This window comes from Dermacentor albipictus, chromosome 3 (genome assembly GCF_038994185.2).
Source record: "Dermacentor albipictus isolate Rhodes 1998 colony chromosome 3, USDA_Dalb.pri_finalv2, whole genome shotgun sequence".
In the NCBI taxonomy this organism is placed as follows: domain Eukaryota; kingdom Metazoa; phylum Arthropoda; class Arachnida; order Ixodida; family Ixodidae; genus Dermacentor; species Dermacentor albipictus.
Genome location: NC_091823.1, coordinates 38,326,789 through 38,351,052, shown reverse-complemented (window position 1 = coordinate 38,351,052; position 24,264 = coordinate 38,326,789). Strand labels below are relative to the sequence as shown.

At 42.8% G+C, this 24,264-nt stretch overlaps 2 protein-coding genes and 1 non-coding gene across 6 annotated transcripts in view; 1 reads left to right on the top strand and 2 right to left on the bottom strand.

The window, feature by feature from the left end:
• Positions 1–705: 705 nt before the first annotated feature.
• LOC135914209 (protein ABHD18) lies at positions 706–18,961 on the bottom strand. 3 transcript variants are annotated; one of them, XM_070535373.1, is made up of 12 exons: positions 18,702–18,961; positions 17,993–18,095; positions 17,669–17,753; positions 17,226–17,326; positions 17,060–17,141; positions 15,825–15,909; positions 14,920–14,947; positions 13,023–13,161; positions 9,156–9,245; positions 7,581–7,685; positions 5,886–6,220; positions 706–4,801 (listed from the first exon to the last, which is right to left on the bottom strand). In XM_070535373.1, the coding sequence occupies exons 2-12, from the start codon at positions 18,085–18,087 to the stop codon at positions 4,651–4,653; spliced, it is 1,296 nt and encodes a 431-aa protein (XP_070391474.1). In that variant the 5' UTR covers positions 18,088–18,095; positions 18,702–18,961; the 3' UTR covers positions 706–4,650. The 3 variants fall into 3 exon arrangements, with proteins under 3 accessions (XP_070391474.1, XP_070391475.1, XP_070391476.1); XM_070535374.1 differs by lacking the exon at positions 18,702–18,961 and adding an exon at positions 18,168–18,389; XM_070535375.1 differs by lacking the exon at positions 18,702–18,961 and adding an exon at positions 18,228–18,389.
• Positions 18,238–18,389, bottom strand: LOC135914213 (small nucleolar RNA SNORA79). Its single transcript, XR_010568251.1, has one exon. It is a non-coding gene; the product is annotated as a small nucleolar RNA SNORA79 (small nucleolar RNA).
• A 239-nt stretch (positions 18,962–19,200) lies between the features above and the next one.
• Positions 19,201–24,264, top strand: part of Ube3a (ubiquitin protein ligase E3A) — a 40,477-nt gene continuing 35,413 nt past the window's right edge. Inside the window, exons 1-3 of one of the 2 annotated variants that reach the window (XM_065446962.2) lie at positions 19,201–19,446; positions 23,124–23,350; positions 23,861–24,022. In XM_065446962.2, the coding sequence (XP_065303034.1) occupies positions 19,382–19,446; positions 23,124–23,350; positions 23,861–24,022 (454 nt within the window). In that variant the 5' untranslated portion in view covers positions 19,201–19,381. The remainder of the gene's footprint in view (positions 19,447–23,123; positions 23,351–23,860; positions 24,023–24,264) is intronic. The other variant, XM_065446961.2, reaches the window with a different exon arrangement.

Below are 24,264 nucleotides of genomic sequence, written 5' to 3'. Positions count from 1 at the left end.
GACATGCATTCAAAACGCTTCGTTTGGAATGAGGAGATGCCTTTTGATACTCACACTCCAGACTTGTCATAAAAGGTGCCATAGGGTCTCTTTAGAGCGTTTACTTGTGTTAGCTACCAGCCGCAGTAGATCAGCGACTATGGCATTGCACTGCTCAGCTGGAGGTTGCAAGTTCAATCTTGGCCACGTTAGCTGCATTTAAATGGAGGCGCAAAGCAAGAACGCTTGTGTGCTTAGTTCGGTGCACATTAAGGAACCCCAAGTGGTCAAACTTAAGCAAGAGCCTCCCACTACAGCGGGAGGTCGCAAGTTCAATCTTGGCCACGTTAGCTGCATTTAAATGGAGGTGCAAAGCAAGAACGCTTGTGTGCTTAGTTAGGTGCACATTAAGGAACCCCAAGTGGTCAAACTTAAGCAAGAGCCTCCCACTACAGCGTGCCTCAGAATCGGATCGTGGTTTTGACATGTAAACTACCAGAATCTAATTCTTTTTATTCGTGTTAACTTTAGTACATCTCCCTTTAAGGTGCCCTTAGAATTGAACATTTCACTACCCAAAGAAGTTCGCAAATGTCAACTATAAGGAGGAGCTACAGTACTTGAGCACTTTTCATGTGAAGCAATGCAGTGAGTGCAGGATTGCACATGCCTTGGTATACGTGGTTAAAGACAGTGCAAAGAGTGAAATGGAGAACTAATACTACATTTCTTGAAATGAAAACGCAAAGTTCTTTTATTTTTGAAAACATCAGTTCTACAGTAACAATGAAAGGCCTACTCGCACAGGTTGCAAGTACACTCGAGTTCATTTTAACTTGCAGCTAAAACAGCATTTCAAATGTATAAGCATACTCGCAAGCTCTCAAGTGGCATGCACTAAGCAGAGCTCCATAAAAAAACACAGATGGCACAAAAAAAAAAAAACAGACAGTTGCTCCATTGTATGTACAAATATGTTTGTTGGCAGCAACATTATTCTAGTGCAGTCCACTTATAACGATGCCACATATAACGATATAGTGGTTATAACGATGAGCCTACTTTAAAGAGCATCAACTAATGCATTAGGACTATGAGAAAAAAAATACCGTATTTACTCACCTAATGATCGCACCCCTGAGTTTCGTCGTCAAACTTTTATTTTTTTCTTTTCCGTGTAATGATCGCACCCTGAATTAGTCACAGCGATATGTTGTGTGCCAAGTCTAGCTAATGATGATCGTGCTTACCATCTGTCGAATGCTATGCAAACGACTCTTGAAGCCATACCAAGCGGTCTGCACGCATCCAACATTCTTAAGCAGATGCCCAATTTCATTCCTTTCATCACTTTCCACACTTCCACGAAAAAAAAAAACGCTACCACCAAACTTGCCTGGGCTTTATTTGTAGGCTTCATAATGGTTTTGATCAACAACAACAACATAAAGGGCGCCTTTCGATTCTTCTCGTCTGCACTCGTGGGTATGCAACAAATCATGAGCGGCAACGATAGTGGCCACGTTTACACTGATACGTTAGAAGTGCACCCTATTCATTCGTCGATGCTTGTAACACAGCTAATATATTCGCCCACCCTTAGCGGAAACGTGCTGCATTAGGATAGAAGACAAATGCCGCAGTTTCTGCAGCTTGCCCGCCATACTTTTCTATGTCACTGGCAGCTAAACGCGCCCATCTGTTTCTGTCCCCTCAAAGTGGACATCGTTATATTACTGTCACAAACTTGCCGATATTAATGATATTATTCATTACTGATACGGAAGAAACTGTTCCAATGCGCATAATGTACTCACAAGAAGAAAAATAATCGTGCTTGGCGCACTCGGCTTGCTTTGCCAGTTGCCATATCTGTTTTGGTGTCCCGCACTGACAGCAGCAGCCGCCTGCTTGTCATCCCGCAGCAAATGCGGGATGAAAAAAGAAAACGTTTCTTCTGTTCATGGGAAATTTAACCCGCGTAATGATTGCACCCTTGAATTTGCGTAAATTTTGTTGACAAAAGAAGTGCGATCATTATGCGAGCAAATACGGTATGTTGTTCACTGCACTTCTGGATGGCCTTTTCCATGAATACCATATATACCCGAATCTAACATGCATTTTTTTTCCAATAAAACGGGTCCAAAAATTGCGTGTACATTAGAATCGAGTACAATCCTAAAATCTGCATTACCACATCGCCATCGGCATTTCAGAATGGCTCCTCGTGCGCACTTCAAGCGTAGCAGCTGTAGCTTCCTCCATGTGCTAAGGCAATGCCTCCTTTGGCTTAGCTTATTGCACCATCAGTCTTCCCGGCTTTCCAGTTTTCTGTGTTTGCTCTATCAGCATGGATGTGCCGACCGCAAAGACATGCCGAATTGATCAAGATGCCACAATTAAAAGGAAAGCGATCACGTGTGCGCAGACGGATGGAAATCTGGTCGCATCACGGGCGTTTGAAGTTCCTGAAACTTGCGTGCAGGACTGGCACAAACAAGAGAGGCATTCTACAACAGCAGCTGCTAGAATAGCAACTTTAGCAGGGAGCCATGTCCTTGCGGGAGGCATATACAGCGACTCTAGCAGCTGGTACATACGGCGCGGCCCCTATTTTGAAAGTGATCTGCGATGGAGACAGTGCGCAGCGCACCATATTCTCGTCCCTTAGTTTGCGTTGAAGCAAGAGGCCACACAAAGGTCAATTTGCTCACTCCTGCTACCGCACTTCCTAACTCCGGCGTTTTGATAGAGTTTCCGCGGTCATTGAGTGAGACATGTCGATGTTAAGCGCTTGTGCACGCGTGACACCATGCTTGTTAATTTAGTTAGTAAGAGAATGTTTAAAAGTTTATATGGCCGATAAAACTACTATCCTTACTTTTTGTATAGTTGTCTACTAATTTGCTATCATAATCGATGCTTTGCCTTTTGGGCGGAACTGCGACTTTTTTTATTTATCGCAACTTTAGTGCACTGAGAGTAAATTTTAGTTTTTTTTTCCGAATGAGATAAAGTTGTATTTCTGTAAGAAAGAATGAGATGCATGGTATTGTAAAGGACTTTTCTTTCTTCAGGTCATAGTACACGGATGCGCGTTACAATCGAGGGCGTTTTTTTTCTTCTTTCTTTCTTTTGGTCACGAAAAATGGGGGCACATTAGAATACAGCAAATGCAGTAATTTTGAGATTTGTGTTCCTTTGTTTTCCTTAAATGAACGAAGTTGAGATGGGGTGAAAAATTTGCCTACGCGAGTTTGTGCCTCCATTACTGCGTAGCGCATTCCATCACCCGCCCACGCGCCAAGTGCGAAAGCCACCAAGAGATTTGCAAGGGTGCGTACTAGAGCCAGCCACTTCGTGCGAATGTATAATACCTGATTAAATCAGGCAGGCTAGGTTGACTATTTGTCACCGCCCTGTTTCAAAGAGAATGCCAATAAATCTTCATCATCACTGTGTCACCCACGATCATGCTCCATGTGTTTCAAAGAGAAGAAGAAAGAAAAGCGAAGTGGCGCCCGCCCTTTCTACAATCTCTCTCTCTCTTTCATTGAGCGCCGCAGAAGTGGTAGCAACCATGGAGGAGCGGACAGCCCAGTTAGTAGAAGGTGGCGCTGACAAGCGCAAGGCTGTGGTGCTTGAGACGAACCTGCAAATTTTGCAGGACTTGGAAGTAATAGCTCACGCCATCGATTATACAGACGATCAAGAAAACTGGGAACGCTGCGATCATCAAGGTTGGAACCAGGGGCCATTCCGATCAAGGGCAAGACCACCCCATGGGTGAAACCCCAACACGGGAGCCCGTCACTACTATGAAACAGGTGGTGCTTTATTGGAGGAGTTTCTGAGGGCTGATAGTGGCAACTCCTCCTGCGAAGTGATCTCCGACAAGGTGATCGTCGTTGTGACGATAAGCGCGGCAGTGACATCGAGATTGCCAATCGCCCATCCTCGACTGTTATATGCACTGTTGTGACCAAGTCTTTCTGATTTCAAGCACTCTAAATTACTGCCACCAGAGCTCGTGTAACAGCCGGACAGGATGCACACCGTAGTTGTGAACCTGAAACTACCACGAAAGCAAGAGCAGATTTATGACTATTTTAGCATGCCTAATGCTGTCTAGAGGTATAAATAAATGTTTTATCTTTCATAGCCTGCTTTCTGCAAAGTCTATTGTTTTGCATGACAAATTTGGTTTTGGAACTACAAAGGCGGGTTCGGCAGTTTTTTTTTTTTTTATGACAGTCTATATATAGCAATGATTGGTTATAACGATAGAATTTTTCGTTCTTGATATCGTTGTAAGTGGACTGCACTGTATTGTATTTACATCTGTTATGTACAAGATAACATCAAGCTTGAACACGAAATAATGGCTTGCAATAACTGCACGAAAGTTCTTGGCTTCATCACACGAATTCAGCTTTGGTAATCATTGTTATAAGCTCATTAATGCTCCAAAATGAACAAGCAAGCGGCAAAATCTTGGTGGCCGAGTGGCTTTTCAGTGTAATCGTAACAAAAATGTGCCTTTTCATACACAATTTATGTTTACAATCATGTGAAAGGCTGTGGTTGTCAGACGGTATAAAAACTCCCCCCCCGTGATTGCACAATATACAGCAGGTCTATTCTAGCCGCACCACTATGAGATCAAAACTAGGCTTCAGACTTTTTGGCCCTTTGATCCGTCTCTTCGGCATGCAGTGCAGTTGTACGTGTTTCTATGGGAGCATCTTCTTTCCTCTCAAAGAGTGACCGTCCGTAGTACTTTACGCTTGTCTTCTCCAGAGAGTCAACTATGGCTTTTCTGCAAGAAGAAGGCTAGATTGTCATGCGCCATCTCTCGAGAACATTGTACAAAAGTCCGCGGCATGGCAACCAGCTAAAAATTCACAAAGGTATTAACTTTGGGTGTTGAGGCCTTGTCAGGGAATTTAGCTTGATGCTCCTGTTTAGACGCAGTCTAAGTAACTAAATAAAGGAAAAAACAAAAACAAAGCTACACTAAAAAAAAGATTGAAAGAAAGCTGGCTGCATAATAGTCAACGCAAAAGGTCTACTTTAGTAAAGTGACTAGGCACCTTATTTTCTAACAATCTTATTCTTGATTTAGTTCTTATCCACCATGATGAGTGGCTGATTGTGGTGACAAGACTGATCCAGAGGCATCTGAGCCAGTGGTGAAGGGTGAAAAAATGGGAAATGAATTAACAGTTACAAAATACAGCACCAAATGCCACATCCCACTTTGCAGTGCACAACACACAATACAGTCGAGCCTCATTATAATGAAGTCACACCCGACATGAAAATACCTTTGTTATATCAGATATTCATTAGAAGCGTGCACACATATCAGTGAGGAAAAAAAATGCAACTGGGTCTATGCAAAATAAGTGCAAGCATAAAATCTGTGACAGGTCAGCCAAAAAGAGTCTCCCGTCATTTTATTGGCCTATTGGCAGCATGCCATGCGAAGACATGACACATGAACAACCCTAAATTATAAACGCATTTTGCGCCCTCGTTAATACGCAACCGTCAGATGGGTGTGGTCACAGGATCGGCACGTTGGCTGGCCAAGCCAAACCATTGGTCGAAACACGCATGCGCATAAAGAATGTATCTATCGCTTTGACATTTTTTCTGTCAGAATACACATCTCGAATTGTGAGTGAATATTTGCTTTTTAAGGCATGATTAACAAATTATACATTTACTTTGTTGTTCTACTAATTCATTATACCTGCATTGACAGTCTCGAGATTCAACTAATACAATACAAAAATTGCAGGGTGGTGATGAATATCAATTTTCTTGATTTTTCAATGTATTCGACACTTAGTCAGGCAGGGCTTTACAAGTCTCAGGCACTGCACAGCTAAACTCACCTGAAAACGTGCTGGCTAAACAGAAATGCAGCCACATGGCCAAAGTCGACGAAGCGAACCTCACAACCAGGCCAGATTTCGGGCAGAGGTTTCAGCCCTTCACGAAGCACATATGCATCCCTGGTGGCTGTCACACATACAGCCAGGCTGGGATCTACAGGTCGTGAAAAGTTCTCCAGATGCGTGCACTCGTCCATGATGCCTCGCATGAAATTAAGCGCTTCCGCTGGGCGCACGTCAGGGCTCGACTGCAGCGCTAGTGAGACGTCGTTGTAGCTCTCCATGGTGTATGAGAAGTCACGAGCAAACTTCTGGCCAGCCTTGAATGCTGCATTCTGGAAAGACAGAGGAATGAGCCTATGGTCGGTGATAATCTAAAATATTAACTATAAATACACTGCCTGTTGAACTCTGAGAATTTGTATAATAAATGCACCAGCCAACCCTGTTACCTCATTCCTGTGATGTAACAGCAGAGGCTAACTTCTCTGACTATTAGTATCTCTCAAGAACTATGTTTCAGAGTATGGAAGCACAAGAGCAGCAGCGCAGTGTGATTTAGCGGGTCGAGTTTGTACTGAATTCTTAGTGTTTGTCACCACGTATGATGAGCCTTGGAATCAAATATTGGCCACAAGACTGAGTTCCAGAAGGCAGCACTGTGATTGCGTTGCTGTGGATAGGTGGTTGGCAGCACATATTCAAATATATGTTACGACACTTCACAGTGTTGGGTTCAGGCCCATTGTTTACTAATGAAATGTGCTGACTGCATTGAACAGATATGTTGCCCTACAATGCACCCTTCTTGCACAAAACATGCAGAATGTTCCTATTATACATGAAAGAAGTGCAAACAGCCATTCAACGTCAAGTACGAATTATCTGGCAAAGGCTAATTTCAGGATCTAAATAATGAAAGTTTGGGCCTCTGGAAATGCATGGGTGCCGGCTGGGACTTAGGTGGGTATCTAGTTAATGAAGTCTACTGTATTATTGCCCCGCAGCTTGTGTATTATCTAGGGGTGGTCGAATATTGGAATTCTGAAGTTTGAGTCAGTTCAAAGAGATGAATACTTGTATTAATTTGACGTGCGATGACTTGGACATGACGCGGTTTAGACAAGTCAGCTGAGAGGCATGTAAATGAGAAACTGCTACAGTCGAACCAACTTATAAAAAGTCCGTTTCAACAACAAATGCATTCCTCAACTTCGATAAAATGTGGTTCGGGACCTCTTTAATTTCCTTTGCCTAAATTGAGACAAGAAATTTATGCATAGACTGCCTACAAGCAAAGTATCTTATTGAATGACTGAGCAATCACATTGGCACTGGTGCATTTTTGCACCAACCAAAGCTCTTCTACACTGGTCTCTCCCCCTCAAGATATATTAAGTGTTCTTATTTATAATATTCAAACGGAAATGAATATTTGACAATTTCAATAGTTGTTTCCCAAATCCAATCGCCATGATTATTCTATCTGTATATGAACAACCCTAGTTTCATGTAAAGCAGGGGTCTCAAAGTCAAACGAAGTACTGGGCTGCACACATTACACAAGGCTGTCTGGCAGAAGCTTGATGGGTGCCAGCACTTGTCCTACATGGACATAGTGTAAGAACAGCCATGTGCAAGTGTAATTAGCATTAGTGAATGGAGGTGATCTTGAGGAGCCCATTCCATTCTCACCTGCTCGGGAGTGTGGATGAGTTGTTCAATCTCTTCTCGGAAAACGTGGTCCGAAAAGTACTGGCTCTGTAGGAGCTCCCATGGAATTGCACCACTCATGACACCCTGCAGTGAAATGGCACTACCTTGTTAGGCACACTGCAGCTTTACTTACCAAAGTACTGCTAGAAGTTTTCTGTACTGTCCATTTACACAAAGTTGTGGGGAAAGATCTGTGTATACATTGTAGACTACAGTAACCCCCCTTAACTCAAATCTGTAAGAACTGGGGGAAAAAAAAAATCGAGAGGGATGAGCAGAGTTTCTACATAAATAAATCAATAGAAGCCCTCTGGCCATATATACACCAGATGGAGCATTTCTTAAATATCGCCCGTAATATGTTCGGTCAGTGTTCGTGCATCGGCACTGGACACATCGGCATCCATGGGCAACATCATCACTGGCACTGGGCCAAGACAATATGCTTGGCACAGGGTCAATACAATTGATTCTAATGCAATATTTAAAGCCAGTAATTCGAGGATAACCATTTCCAGACATCCAAAATGCGACGCTGATACTTTCTGCATCGTGATGTATGCTGGACAATTTCACTTAGAAAACCAAAACTGCGAATCACTGGCGCAGTCTCTAGTTGTCACACCTTTAACGTGTGCTCAGAAGTGATGCGGCATTATCGCCTTGCTGTAGCGCGAGAGTCCTTATCGAGCTGCTATCTCACTGAAATGCTGTCAGCTAGCGTGCTGGCTTCCTTTAGGCACAGCACATGGGCTGATCCTGCATGCTCAAAAGTGCCGGTCATCTTGCCCAATGTCACGATTAATACACAGTGACCACACTGATGTGTCACTTACAGTGTCCTAAATGAGAGGAAAAAAAAAGCTTTTGCCACTGGGTGAAGCTACAACAAAGTGTCAGCGAGCAGCAGAGCAAGTGCACGCAAGCGGTGATAGACAGAAAGAAGAGGGAAAGATAAGTGAGGAGTACAGCCCGGTGCGGCATTTGGCCCAGCTAGTGAGCTGCCACGGGGTAGAAGCGAGTGCAAGTGATGCTGCCGACGATGCCCTGTTGCCTTTCCTCGATATTTTCTGAAGTCAAGATTTCGAGATAGCCGGAGTCTGGCGCAGAAATAGTTTGACACCAAATGTGAAAAACATAGGTCAACACCATGGCCAAAACAAAATTTCGGCTGAACCGATATTTCAAGATATCAGAGTGAGTTAACGAGGGCTTACTGCACTTTCATTGCACGTCGAATCCGATGAATCCGAATTCGAGCAAGTGTTTGACTGCTGGCTCAAAGAAGTCATACAGCAACAAGAACTTTGGCGAGTGCTTAGTTGCCATATATGAACGAGACAAACTACAAAAGTTTGAGAGTGCGGTGTTAGTCATACAATCAAGTAAGATGTATAGTTCCGTATCGTTCGCATTTATATATGCATATGCATAGCAAATAAACACGGGAACTTAGCATTCGTACATGTAATTCATTCTTCATATCTTGCCCTGTTTGCACTACAGAAGGTTGTGCTAACTAATATAAATTAAAAAAAAAAACTGTTGGCTTACCTGCGTAAAAACACACGATGCTGTTGTCCAACTAAGGCAGGGAATGATGCCTATGGGTTTGTACCAATTAGCCCCAGCAAGGGATGCCATCTGTGAAAATGTACAACTAATAATCACAACATGCCAAGCCCCTATGCAAGCTGTCCTCTCTCTCTCAGACACACACACACACGTACACACACAAAAGAAGCCACACGATTAAGCTAGGTAATTGTGCATACATGCTCACTACTTTATGCAGTGTGGCTAACTTTCCCAAGCTAAATTTTGGCAATTCAGACTACCACAGACACTTTTGGCAGAACTTTTCTGCTGGCTCCAGTAGTAAGTGCTTGACCTGCTAGATTGCCAACCTACCCCCAGACCTGCAAACCTTAGAATTTGAAAATTCCTACAATTCAAAGTGAAAAATATTAACATTCATTAGGAAATAATAAAGTTATATTGGTTCTATACATTGCGTCTATCAGTTCATGTCTCTGCGGCACGGGTATGCATGCGTAATCAATGGGTCTGAAACATTGGGCCATAAGTAATCACTCAATGACTACTACACTCGATGACCGATAATACAGACTCCATGGGGAATGTAAATAAGTGTGAACTATATTAAATGTTCGAAAAAATAAACGTAAAAAAATATTACAGTAAAAGCTCGTTAATTCGAATTATGCGGGGATGCTACGAAAATTCTAACTAATGAAAGTCAGAGAAAAATTTGCTCGGTTAAGGCATGTATAAGTCCACTAGGCGTGAGCATGCGCGCGCACACACAGTTTGGCATGTTGGCGTGAACAACATCATCTATACTTTGAATCACTGGTGCAGCCAACATAACCGGATGCTGCGAACGCGGTTCGACGTGCTTGACGTCAAGATGGCTCTTGCCCCATCCGCGCTCAAGTCATGCCAACTGGTGTGAAGAAAAAAAAAACGGTTTCGCCCGCAAGGCGAAGCATCAATTGCGATAGCAAATTAGTAGACAGCTGCACGAAGTAAGGATAGTAGTTTTATCGGCCGTATAAACTTGTAAACATTCGCTTACTAAATAAATTAACAAGCACGGTGTCATGCATGCACAGGTAAAGATGAACACATCTTGCTCGATGACCGCGGAAACTCGCTGAAAAACACTGGAGTGAGGAATTGCGGCAGTAGCAGCGAGCGAATTGGCCTTCGTACAGCTCTTGTTTCAATGCGAATGAAACATAGAAAGTGCATCGCATACGAAGCTACACCGACACTATGTGCATTCTGCAAACATCGCAGATTGCTTTGAAGATGAGGCCCATGCGGGCACGCACTTTGGCCAAGTTGCACATAGCTTTCAAGATACAGCGCCCGCATGGCCGCGCAGTAAGCAGCAGCTGCCGAAGATCCCCCCCCCCCTCGCCTCACCCCGGTGTCTCACGAGCGACAAGAGAGAGAGCATGCATCCTCCCTGATTTCCTCGCTCGCACATGCGAGATTGAGTCATTTTCATTGGTTTACCCTCGCACACTTCCTCTTGCACATACAGCATACAATGCATGGTGACAATTTTATGGCATTTGAGCTTTATACAGAAACTCACGGGTGAGAAGCGACCTGTAACAGAGGCGTTGGCCATGCCATGGCCATGCACAAATGCGTCTCTCTCCAGTCAGGCTTAGAGAAAGGGCCACGGATGGAAAAATCAAAGCCACATGGACCGCATGGCAACGCCAGCGTCGCCAACCTTCTCCCGCACACTAGTAGTCTCTCCATCCACGATAGCGTGGAGTTCAAATTATTGGTGGCGGTGTGGATATCATTGTGAATTAGTGGGATGTGTTGCATATTGCTTTAAATACATTGCTGGACGGACCACAGCGGCTAGTTTGAATTATCCAAAATCTTGGATTAATGAGTTGTGAACAAGCTTTTACTGTATTTTATTTACATTTTAAGGCCGCTGTGCAAGAAAGAAGTGATCGATTCATTGTTGCACGCACTTCTGCTTACGTGCAGCCAAGTCCAGCTGTACTTCTGTCAGTGTTGTGTTGTCTCTGCAAGCCGATGCAAGGACTGCAAAGGCTCGAGCCAGATCCGCATGTGAAGGCTCCGAGGCACACGGCATATCCTCATCATCCACGTTAAAATTGCTGCTTGAAGGTGGGAGAACTAGCTCCATTGTTTCACCATCGTTCAGTTCAGTACACAACACCGCGCTGTCGAAGCTTGCAAAGTCTTCAAATATAACAGTGGCAGGAATCGGCACACTGCAGCCTAGCAGGTCAGCAATGATGTCCGCATTTAAGCTCGTTGTGGTAGGCGGCAGTCCAGGCTCTTCAGTTGTGGAGTCGGACTGCGAGGGCACCGTTGGTGCCATTTGACGCGCACTGTCGATAACTTCACGAGAGAGACTTCTTGGAGCCAGCAAAACACTCTCTGGAATGCATACTAAACAACAAGCACAGGATGGTGGAATGCTGTTGGGAAGGCCAATTCAATAAACAAGAGCAGGCCATGCTTGGTGGTGCCGAAATGGATGTGATGATTGTGATGTTGATGCGAACTCATAATTCAGGCAAAGCCTCCAAGATTGGCATTTGCAGTTAAATATCTGAGGAGCAGTGCTGTGAATAACGCAAGGCCTCTGGGATTACTGTATAGCGTGTATTGTCTGAACCCATACTTTATGTCTTGTCGAGGTTGCCAGGAGATAATGGTAGCAGAGCCGACGTATGCTACAGCCACAGACGAAGTCTGGACAGTAATTGAATGTAGAGATGGCTGTTGTTCGAAATATTGGTCTTCTTTATACATTAAGTACATAGGACTACTGGCGGTGCCGCGAAGCTGTCCGAATTATTTAGCATATCCGGACTGTGGCCGTTCAATTTATCGGTTGGTGACTGTATATTTGTCTTTCCTTTTTAAGTTTATTGTGGCCCTAATCTATACGCAAATGAAAAAGTTAGAATACATATTTGTATTAATATGACAATTGCAAACCTAAGTGCTAAAAATCGAGCATTTTGATTATAAAAACGTAAAATCTGGCAGGTATGCACTCCACTACTACTGAAAGCTGTGTGCCATACACTTTACCTTGCATTAAGACAAAACAGTGGAACCCACTTATTTTCAAAGTCGGACAATCAGCAATGGCCTAGCATGAGGTAGACATTCTTCACCTTTACCAATTGCCTTTACAAACATTTGCAAGTTGCATATGTGATGGAAGCCCACCTGGTCGGAATGATACACAGTAAAATAGTAAAAGCAAAGGGGCCAGGACACAGACCGAGATTTAAGAGTTTTGGTTTCACGATGGGAGCCTTGTTAACAATGTTGTGAACAAGGCTCCAATGGGGGAGCCGAAACATTAAAATGCTTTTAAATCTTTTTAGTTGGTGTTCTGGTCCCTTCCTTTCCTAAACATTTGCAAGTGCATCCCATATGTAAAACACAGAGCACAGTTTCAGCTTGCCATTTTTCATGTTAAACAAAGTATAGAGGTTAAAAGGGAATGTGCTAATAAAGAAACACAACAGTTAACCACTTTCGATGGCACTTTGTTCACTTTTATATGCCACATAAGTGAGGCTTTGAAACTGACTGATTGACAGACTGATTGTGACTAACTGGGGCTCAATAACATCCACCCAAAAATTAGTATGCAAGCACTGCGACACTCCGCTCTTAATAGAATGCAACTACACACTTGTCAAAATTTGATTGTGCCCAGCAGCAGAACACCAAGTTATCCCTAAGTTAAGCTCAAGTCCAAGCTTAACTTTAGGCAAACTTTGCATTTGGACTGACACAAACAAACAAACAAACAGGTAGTGCAGCAGCTAGCTTCTGAAATAAAATGGCAGACACAATGGCAGCAAGACTCACATGGCCACCCATAGAAATGCCTGTGATGCCAAGCGGCCCAAAGCCCTCCCGTTCACACCAGTGAAGCAGGGCCATTGACTCGAGCACAAGGCAGCCACCCATGACGAAGATGTCAGACACACAGTGCAAATTTGACCGCCTGAAATACATTAATGCATTTTATATGCAACACTGCACTTAAAAAAATTGTCAGATGATCTCTTTAAAAACAAAAAAACAAAAAAAGAAGACAGCCAGTATGTCATTAGAAAGGCTGTTTTTTACCAACTAAAAATGAACAAAATGGTGCTGCATAAAGGTATTATCAGATGTAAATTGCGAGAATTGTCCTGTGCATCCCTGAAAAAAAATGAGACAGGAAGCAGTAGATGTTTTAAGTGTCCTGGCAGCTGCCATGCTTTAAGATATGTGGATGCACACTTTTGTGTACAACACTAAGGTCTCCGGTACCGGTTGCCAATAAGTACTTTATATGAAAAGCTCCATGATATATAAACACTATAAATTAGCACTTAGTAAGAAACAATTTAGTTGACCACTGTACGAGATGTCTGCTGCCTCTAAGGCACCTACAGCATAGTCGCAAGGTTACCAATGTGAACCTGATCACAAACACTACCAAGAGTCTGTCCCAAAACATTGTTTTCCTGCACTCAAAGAAACCTGCTTTATTACAGCCTGTGCCCTTACACCAGTCTGCTTGTGACAATCAGAAAGTAATGTTGTGCAAGACATTAGTCAGGTAGCCTTAGCGTGACAGCTTGCGTAGTAATGCCACCTCACGACTAGTCTGTCAAGATTACAAGACAGCAACAAACAGGCACTTGATAATATGTCAAAATATCTGACCTCTACTTTCAGTTGCCATCCACCATTGTTTAGCAATAACCAAGCAACATAACGAACACAAATGGCCTGTTATCCACAAAGAACTTAAAGGGGCAGAAGAAAAAAACCTCAAGTTAAACTAGATTAGTAGATTGCACATTTGGCATAGCAAACAAGACTACTGAAGTCTGGTAAACCAGAATATCAAAGCAAAAGATGTGTCCAAAACATTTTTCAGTGTATAGATTGTTTCTGTCAAGGCAACTTACATGAGCTGCAATATGGAAAGGGGTTTAGAATAACATGATGCGCACCTGCAAACATTTTGCTCAGCTATCCCAGTACACGCAAGGTCAACTATCTTGAAGATGTATCATGGTGGTAGATTGTGCATCTGTTGAGCTAAGGCACTGTAATAACGATCTTTTAAGATAGAAGCACAAACATCCATGGCCCATTTCATCATCATGGGCCCATTTCATCACCTTGATTAAATAAATAAAGAAGGCATGCCTCATAGATGGGAGTGATTTGTATATCAACTTTTCATAAGAACATGCTTACAGGGCATCTCTGACTTTTAGACCAGAAAAATATGGTAGTTACTCTCAACGTCACAGATTTTAGCAACGCACGACCAAGCCTAGCCAATTACGAAATGTAAAAGACATTACTATGTTACAATAGAAAACCAACAAACACTGAAACTGGTTGATGTTCTAGAAGGACTCTTTTTGAGTGAGGTCTCAAAACAGAAAAATACCATGAGATCAGTGAAGCCACAGAGTGCCATCATTGGCACCATTTTCTGGACACAAAACTCAAAGAAATGCTCAAGAAAGAAAATGAGAATGTCTCAAGCGTTTTCCCTGACATGCAACATTTCTTTCCACACACACACACACACACACACAAAAAAAAATAAAAGGACGAGAGAGAGAGGCAGGGTAGGAGGAAAGAATTTCTGAAGAGGGATCCATATGCATAAGCAGTTCACTGCTTGCCCCAAGTGTCCCTTTAAGCTGTACAAGAGCGGCATATTTTAACAAAGTAACAGAGACATACTCACACTTGGTCCTTGGGTTTTCTTAGACCATTTTTCACATGTTAAGGTTTTTCTCTCAACAACCCATGGAGGAACATTGCATGCTGACAAATCGTAACACTGAAGCAGTAGGATGATGGCCATATCAGAAAAGCCTATGCGGGCACCCAGTTATATCCTAGTTAAGATTATGAGGAAGAAATGGAGCTGCACGGGAAACCAATGTGTAAAACAGATAGCCAGCAGAATGGGTGCCCATGAGGGGAATGCAGCTGAAAACAACAGAGGATCACAGAGTGCAACAAGTGCTCTGGCAACGACAGAAGTAAAAATGTCTAAAACGTGCTGGCGCAGCAGTGGCTCTCACACGTTTAAGTCACTGGGCGCCCCTAGACATAGTAATATACAGGAGGCAATACGGTTGTACTACTTATATTGCTGGTGATAAGCTACACTCAATTTAGCTACAAAGGCTAAAAAATGTATTCTAGCCAATCGCTGATAAACTTGACACTCCTGTTAGACCTAGTTGCATCCTCCCCGACACCAGTTGATAAGTGTTTCTCTTGCAGCGTGTTGCCATGTGGAAAGTAGGCATGCATGAAGCACAACAGACAAATTGTCTCAAAATTCTAGTTTTTCTTTTAAGGGCATGGAAAACATGCTTCTTATGTTATCGCTTATGGAATAACAGGTAATGCTGCTAGATCTTTTAGATAAAGTATTCTATAAAATGACACATTGTCTTTTGAAAAGCAAATGTGATAAATGGAAAGAAAAGCAAACTAATTTGTGATACGCATGAAGCCTTTAAATGTTGTCCACAGTAAATGTATATAAACTTGGAAATTACATCACAGGAGAATGTATCAACAAGGTTTTAGTGCTGTAGTTTTGCAAGATACCAATGCAACCCAAAAAAAGGATATAAAAAGGGTTTTCCAGTATTATAGAAGCAATACCATTTTCCTTTAGCAGAGGCCTGCATGTTAAAGCTCTTCTTCTCCAGAAATACTGTAGGGAGGAAAGAGTTTACAGAAATATTAGCCACCACACACCTAACCTCTAGCACAAAAGTGATAAAAGCAATGACCAGCACAGTCTTTGCAACACACAGTCTTGTGTCTTTAAAGGTTTACTGAAAAAAAATTTTGCATTATGCAAAAAGTCTAGTTTGAGAAGCTTTAGTAATGGAGCAGCCTCTGCCCAAAATTTTATGATTTAAATATGTGTGAATATGTCATGAATGGCTTGAAAAAACACATTTTTCATTCCAAAACTAAAAAAGACACTGGCATAGCAGCTTGTTGGGAATGATCCAGAATCAGGAACATTCAGAATAAGCGTGACTCCTCAGCATGAACTAGGAGATTGGGTGATGCCCACGGCATGCCATAAATCTTGATGGTCATGGTCTACCCACTAGCCACAAGGTGCATGCATTTTACCATTATGAAACCTAAATTTTTGCTGATTGCTTCAATAGTATACTATACCACTCATTTATTTAGCCAACATTAAATTTAGTTACAGTTGGCATTTACATTTCAAAAAGATATTATCAATCCTGCCCGTGTGATGCTACCACCTCAGCATGCAAAGTCCGGTAAACCGAGCCTTTATAATTAAGCTTGCTACGTAGCCTCTCAAAACTGGCTCTCAAGTGCCAACTATCTGAACAAGGCCAATGTAATTTACAACTTTGGTGGACTTGTAAAAGGACAAAGCTTAACTCTTATGCACTGATAGCAACCAGTAAATGCATAGAGTGAAACTGCATCTTCATGTCACCGTGTGAGGAACAAGAAATATTTAAACACAACTCCTTCGCAAATGGAAAGCTTTACGTCTTGTTAATGGAGCATTTGATCATTGAACAGAAGTTGAACAGTTTAGGCCAGAAAATACTTTTAACCTAAGGCCAACTGCAACGTAATTTCAGGCTCCATAAGAAGCCTAGATTTTGACAATGTAAATACAGAAAAGTCTCTGTGCTAAATTTTACATTTGCAAAACAAAAGGATGCGTCACAAAAGGCTTACAAAAGTAGGCAAGAAATCACTAAAGGATAAGGGTCGCTCTGTGCATTCTCTTGCAACTTTCTTTTGCACTGCTCAGTCAATATGAGTGGCTGCTTCTTTTAAAGATCACATATGTCACTCACGTGGTCGCCTGTTCCAGCAAGGTGTATGCAAACAGGTCTCAGTGGGTCAGTTACCCATCTTTTTGGCAAGAGGACTTGGAACCTGGTCAAAATGAGGTACCTTCAGCGTCGCTAAGTCAGAGTAAGGAACTAAAATGCCGAAGGAAGTAGGTGTGCCACAACTTACCAAGCTTTATGCGATTCCTTTGGCACACACTCAGGCAGGTATTGAACTAAAGGACTAACAAGGTGGCCCTCTAAGATGCGGTAATTTGAGTGGTCTTCAATCTACACAAGTGCAGAATAGATCCAACTAGTCAGAGAAAATGCAGCCCTATAGCCAAGCAGAGTAAAACACTTGCAATGGTGAACAAAAATTTGTTGTTCTAACCACAAATTTTTGCAGGCATGCTGAAATGCAAGCTGTAACCGATGGTTGTTATTCACTCAAAGCGTAATACCCAATTAGAGTTACCAGAACCTCCTGCATTCTCACTAGCTACAACTATCAAACTATCCAGAACAAAAGCATACATAAACTGAAACCCATGAATTTCGTAACACAGCCGTATGGTGATGAAGTACGACATTGCAGCATGCTATGAGGCAATAAGAGAATTCCATACACACCTTGTCGATCATGACAGGGTAATCATGAGGTACAAGTTGGCTGCATGTTTCACGAGCCGTCATCTTCTTCTTAAAGTCGAATAACCTGGCAAAAAATACATATATATGTGCGTGTGTGTGTGTGTGATTATCTGGGAAAAACTTGCGCAAGCACCCATATGACTGGCTAAAATTAGCCCCGCTGTGCCCAGAAGTTTTCTAAGACTACTCTGTACTTTAATTGGCCATAGAAAGGAAAGACAGCAGCACGCGGCTAACCGTAACCATCATACATTGCAGGTTTTGGGGCGTTAACAAAAAGTCAAAGTGATCCACGGTCCTTACCTTTTAAGATTGTCTGGCTTACCCCAACCTTTGACGAAGTATTTCGATAATAAGGCTGTCCGGTAAACGGCATCGAAGCGGCTTGTGCTAGTCATGTCAGAGACTGAAAACAGGTGAGCAGGTAGAAGAAGCAGGTGAGAACGACCGCACACCCCTGTCCACACTTAAAATTTACCTCCAAACAGCAGCTCTAGATTACACAATCACTAAATCGCACGCTACAAATGCAACGAACCGTAGAGGCAGTATGTGCGGATCTGCAAAACCAACGGCTACAAGATATGCGGAAGAGTGGATCTTCGCAACGTAGCGTCGGGTGAAGTGATCCGATTTTTTTTTTCCGATAGCAAAAAATTTGACGTCGGTGACTCGTCGACACCAAAGGAACTTGCTATCGTGTTCTACAACAACAACAACAACAAAAAAAATGAACGATGAGGGCGAGTTAAGGACGTTAGTCACTCGCAACAAACTGCTGCACACCCACAAAGCTCAAGTGCGAAACGTGCTTCGAAGCACGTAGCGGCTAACCTTCGATACGATAGTGCTCGTGCTACGCCGCCAGCAGTAGTTCGCAAAGTCGTAAAGATACTCAGTAAATAAACCCGATCAACAAATCTTGGTTGATGCCACTATTTATAAGCGTGCCTTCCTAGTAAACAAAGTGTATTCTTTAAAGACGTAACTAACCGCATTCAGCAAAGCTTACCTTACGACTGCGTGTGGCAGAAAACTCCAAAAGAACACTACATTAAGACTGATCATTATCCATCTCATCAGTCTTTAGTTAAGATAAAGTTGAACTATCATATAATAACTTCAGTCGACAACGGCTGCGAGCGCACTGAAAGAAATAACGCAAATGGCCGAGAAAACGTATACATGCAGTGTAATCATAGACAACGTTGTTAAAGTATTCTAGTACACTGTAACGTTGTCATAGAGAAAGAGATTTCTCTATGGTGAAATAGCACATTCTCCACAGACCACACTTTCGCACACAAAAAAAAAACTGAAAAAAATATGCATGACTTCGCAAGTAAGCAGGTTATTTGCTGGAGTCAATGAATTAACATTACACTTAATGTGTACATTATGTAATATTATTTTGCGGCCTTAATATATTACCGCATCACTGACAGCATCATGAGACGCGTGTTGTGGTTGTGTGCAATGGTTACGCAACTGCGCCATCAGCCGTTGCTTGCGGTTCATTCGTTTTTTTTATTTTCGCGCAGCAAATAGCAGCCGTGCAACGTCCCTTGATCAGGCACCGCTGTCATTAAAAGAAAGGAAACCTCCAGTTGTTATTCAAAGCTTGTCGATCAGATGCTCTGAAAAGGACCAGGCTTGATGAATTGAAAGGAAGCGACTGCAAACTGGGGACCTATGAATCCAAACAAGCGCCGAGACAGGGAGACAGGACGAGCATCCGGAGGCCAAGACAACTCCAAGTCAGTTAATTCAGTCTTCCACCTGTTCTTATCTAGACCGTGCTAGTCACATCACACATGGACTTCGTGAGACGTCTTGTGAAACGCATTTCGTGGGCAGGAACGCCTTTGCATATTAGTTCATTTGACGCAAGTACCAGTGGTGTATTCGCATTGAAGCGTACGTCCTCCCTGTGCTCGCTAGCGTTCGCGCTTGCGGTCGTGCCTAGCAACCAGTGCGATTGTGCCTCAGCATCGGTCGAGAATTATTGCCGTTAACGTTCGACAACAATTTACCATAGACCTCGAGTACCAGCACGGCATAACGGTATATTGCCTGGTAGTCATGTGCTGTTAGGTCTATTACTTATCAATGGCCGGGCGAGGTGAAGCTCGCGCATAATTGACTGAACCAAGGTTAAAAACCTCTGTGCCTTAGGTTTGCGCCTTGAAGGTACAAGTAGCGTTGGAACCGATAACGCCGTACCCGACGATTGTCGGCAGATATGGCGTCAAGGAAACGCAATAAGCTCACAAGCATTCAACTTGTGATATAACCCGCGCTAAAGTGGCTGTATAGTAAAAATACCGCTTAGCACCATGTTCTGGGATCCAACTTTCATAACTGTGAACGGTCTCGACATGTACAGTTGTTATGCAATAATAGCCTTATCATTTTTGAGCGTGGAGTGGAGATACTAAGCACACCTATTAAACTGGATCCTGCAATGCTGTGTCATGGTTGATCATGCACATGCAACGCATTCAAAAGTCTCAGTTGTATCATTCTGTAATCATTCCATTTAGATATATATGCCCCTTCAAAAACACCTGAACTTCAAATACATTTGTTCAAATTGCCACATGAGACTTCACAACATGTATGTGTCCTGAATGCAGTACATGCAACATGTCTAACCCTGTTCAAATGCTCTTATTGAAAGCACCAAAAAAAAAATAGTGAGAATAATTTATTAGTCCTATAAATAAGAAATGTGATATAGGTCTTATTAAGCATGAGCCTTTTACGGAAGGATTGCTTAAATATACAAACTTGGTGACACTCGCATTTCACTTTCAGTACTATAGACTCCCGTTTAAGCGAACCCAAAGGGGCTGTAAAAATTTGTTTACCTGCCATGGTGGCTTAGTGGCTTTGGCATTGCACTGCCAAGCATGAGGTCGCATGATCAAACCCGACCCGCCGCGGCCGTATTTCAATTGGGGTGAAATATAAAAATGTCCATGGTACGTGCATTTGGAGCACATTAAAAAAATCTTGCATTGTCAGAATCAATACAGACTGCTCCACTACAGTGTGCCTCATAATCAAATCAGGGTTTCCGCATGTAAAACACCAGATTTTAATTTCATTAATTCAAATTTGATTGCATTATCAGAAGTTGCGCTTAACAAAAGTGATCCGCAAAACTCACTCTTACTGGTGTAACCAAATATCCATGCCAAAAAAAAATGAAACAGCATTACAACCAAAAGGCAGCTGTAAAAAGATAGGTTTATTTAATTTGCAGGATAAGAAATATTATGCACTCTTCAGAAATTGAGGAATCGTTGCTTTTTGGCACTGTGCAAACCTGTGTGCCGTCACAAAAGCGGAAATGCAACATTATGGCTTAGTGGCCATGACATTGTGCTGCTAAGCACGAGGTTGCGGGATCAATTGCCATTCACGGCGGCCACATTCCGATGGGGGCGAGATGTGTGACGCCATTGTACTGTGCGTTGGGTGCACGTTGAAGATGCCCAGGGACCCGCTGTGGTGGCTTAGCAGCTACGATGTTGCGTTGCAAAGCACGAGGTCGCAGGATCAAATGCCAGCTGTGGAGTGGCGGCCACATTTCAATGGGGGTGAAATGTATAAATGCCCATGGTGCTGTGCAATGGGTACATGTTGAAGATCCTCAGGGACCCGCCGCACTGGCTTAGCGGCTACAGTGTTGCGCTGCTAAGCACAAGGACATGGGATCGAATCCCGGCTGTCGCGGCCGCATTTCGATGGGGGCAATATGCAGAAACCGCCATGTCCTGTGCAGCGGGGCCATGTTAAAGATCCTCTGGTGGTCAAAATTATTCTGGAACCCCCCACTATGGCATGCCTCATAATCAATTTGTGGTTTTGGCACATAAAATCACAGAATTCAAAAATCCCCAGGTAGTTATAATTAATCAGGCATGTGTCATAATCAGGCATGTAGCACCTCATATTTTAGTTAGCTTAAATTTAACGAAAGCCACAATTTCTCCTTGCCTGGCAAAAAAATTCAGTGCCTTCATGTTAAAGGGACACTAAAAAGAAAGATAATTTTAGTGTATCAGTAAATTACCCTTATATAATACCAAATAAAGCCACTTTTATCCTGACAAGATGGTTGGTAAGCCAGAAAGCGTGCAAAAATAAAACACAGGTGGCATCGCCGCCTTGAAGTTTCCGTACCAGCTCACTGTGACATCATAGATTTTGACAGTGTTTGCTTGGGCCTAGGTAAAGTTTTGTTTATAAATACATACTACATTGTGTTCTAAAGGCTCCAAAGACTGAGCTTCGCAATTTCGAGGAACTTTTACCGAGCTGCAACAGTCCGCATATGATAAAGTACATTGAGATCCATGAAATCACACTGAAGTACCAGCGCTGGTGTTATTGCGCAAAGATAAAAAAAAAAAAGCCTTTACCTTCATTTTCTAATCAGTGATCAACCTCATCAATGTCTTATAACACGAAATCAACAAAGATATGGTTTTCAAACACTATTTGATCAGTTGAAACTGATTTACTGTGTGAGTTTGTCTCCCTTTAATGCAGCAAAGTGTTCTGGGCATTATAAGTTGCATCATGTGTAATCACTACCAGTTTTTGTATCTCCTATGCAATGTCCTCGCTGTGCAAGGTATTCCGATCCGGGCCTTTCCATGAGCTGAGTAGCAGATGCCGCAACTGCGGGCCATGGCCATGGCCATGGCCACTTTCGTGGTGTGTGCTAAGCAGGCTTTTTGTGCATTGAGCCTATGTTAAACCATCTAAACTTTCATGCATTGTTCCTCATATCCAAAAATGTAACCTAACCGAGCCCACCTTAACAAAAGTGTACAGTTTTGGAACAAGGAATGCATTTCATAAGATTTCCCATTAATGCAGGCATTTATTTTTTGTTTCTTAGCAAAGGTTCTCAGACTTTGTCTGTGGCTGCTGCTGTGGTCTTGTTACATAGCTCACACAAAGAAAACAAATTACGTGTTTGATAGTTGGATAGAACCTCAGATCTCCAAGCACAGCAGCCTGCTGCTGTAACCTTAGGTCACAATCCCGCCCATACTTTTTGCATGCCAATGTCAGGTACCTCTTTGAGATTATTGGCGTGTGTGCCACGTTGTGTAGAAAGTGTGTACGAGAGAACCTCCTCACGAAAGCTTCACTTCACAAAACTTCTAACATGTGCTTTGCATCTGTGTACCATTTTCTTCTGGTTTAATGCTTGTTTGCTTGAAAAGTAGTTCTATGTGAAAAATTGCACTTCTGACTTTGTGTGCATAGAATGTCAGTGCAGCGTCAAATGCAAGACTTACCTTTTTTTCTTCTCATTTTCATTATTATGTGCATGCTCACTCCAATTAGCAACAAACTTGTGTAGAGTTCCCAACAGTCTTGACTTGACACCTGTGTCATCTCTCTCCTGTAGGAAGCTGGCAGTAAAAGAACTCATAGAGCGTTACTACTACCAGTTGACGGAGGGCTGTGGTCGTGAGGGCTGCTCCAACGATAACTGTGCTTCCAGCGGCCGCTTGCATCGCCTGTCGCCAAATGAGGCTGCCGCCCGAGCCCTCCATCTGATGATGGCTAAGGCGGCACTCTGCGACAGAGCTGCCTCCAACCACACTGTAGAGCTTGCGACCGAAGCATCTTCATGTAAGTTGCTGCCTAAGACACTACCAGTCCTTGAAGGAGTACTGACAGAAAATTTGTCTCATTTTTATCTCTTTATGAAGTAGCTGTTCACCCAGTAATTACACTAGGGAGCCTCAATTCCTTGAGAGTGCAACAATGGTTTACTACATTACCTTTTAATGCAACCACTTCAAGAAGCGTGCCAAGTGCAGTGCAACTTCCCACTTAGGGCCTTCCCACTTAGTCTGCAAAAAAAAAAAAAAAGAGAACTGCAAAGGGCCATGTAAGAAAGACCTCATTGTTGCTGCCAAAAGCCGAAGCTGCTTCCCTTCCTGGTTTTGAGCTATGCTTAAGGTAACCATAGCAACAAAGTAACAAAAGTAATAAGTTATAGCAGCAAGTTGTGACGATTGCAGAAGACAAGCAAGTGAACAGCTGTTGCTGTTTATATTTACACTAAGGTTGCTTTGAAGGCCCTCTGACTTCCTTTTCTAACTTCTTGTTTTCTTTTTGCATCGCTCTTTCTTGCAGGTAGGTTAAGTGATCAGTGTAGCAATGTCACATCAGCATGCGGCGAAGGTGCGACATCAGCGGAACCTGCTGGAGCGTCACAGGAAATGGAGTTGGACTCTGAGTGCACTGCAAACCGATCTCCCATTGTCTCCGAAACAATAACACAAAGTGAAAAAAGTGGTGAGCCGTGCATCTGCTAGGTTTCTTTTGCATAGTTTTCTACCACAATGCATAAAGAACGGTGCCTGGAAATATTGCATCAAGTGTAATGTCGGTGCATTTTGACCTGCCATGGTAGTTTAATGGCTATGGCATGCGCTGCCAAGATTGAGGTAAGAAAAGTGATTTTGAGAAAATGGCTTTCATAGTTGTACCTTATATTCTTTATCAAAAGGCACCAGGGTTGTAGTCACTGATGTCCT

What these genes read in the sequence shown, in the direction of transcription:
- LOC135914209 (XM_070535373.1), bottom strand. Translation starts at nt 18,087, where the DNA reads ATGACTAGCACAAGCCGCTTCGATGCCGTTTACCGGACAGCCTTATTA. An exon ending in AAGGAATCGCATAAAGCTTG is followed by an intron (nt 17,142 to 17,225) that starts GTAAGTTGTGGC and finishes CATTTTGACCAG; the next exon opens with GTTCCAAGTCCTCTTGCCAA. An exon ending in AGAAAACCCAAGGACCAAGT is followed by an intron (nt 13,162 to 14,919) that starts GTGAGTATGTCT and finishes AATGTATTTCAG; the next exon opens with GCGGTCAAATTTGCACTGTG.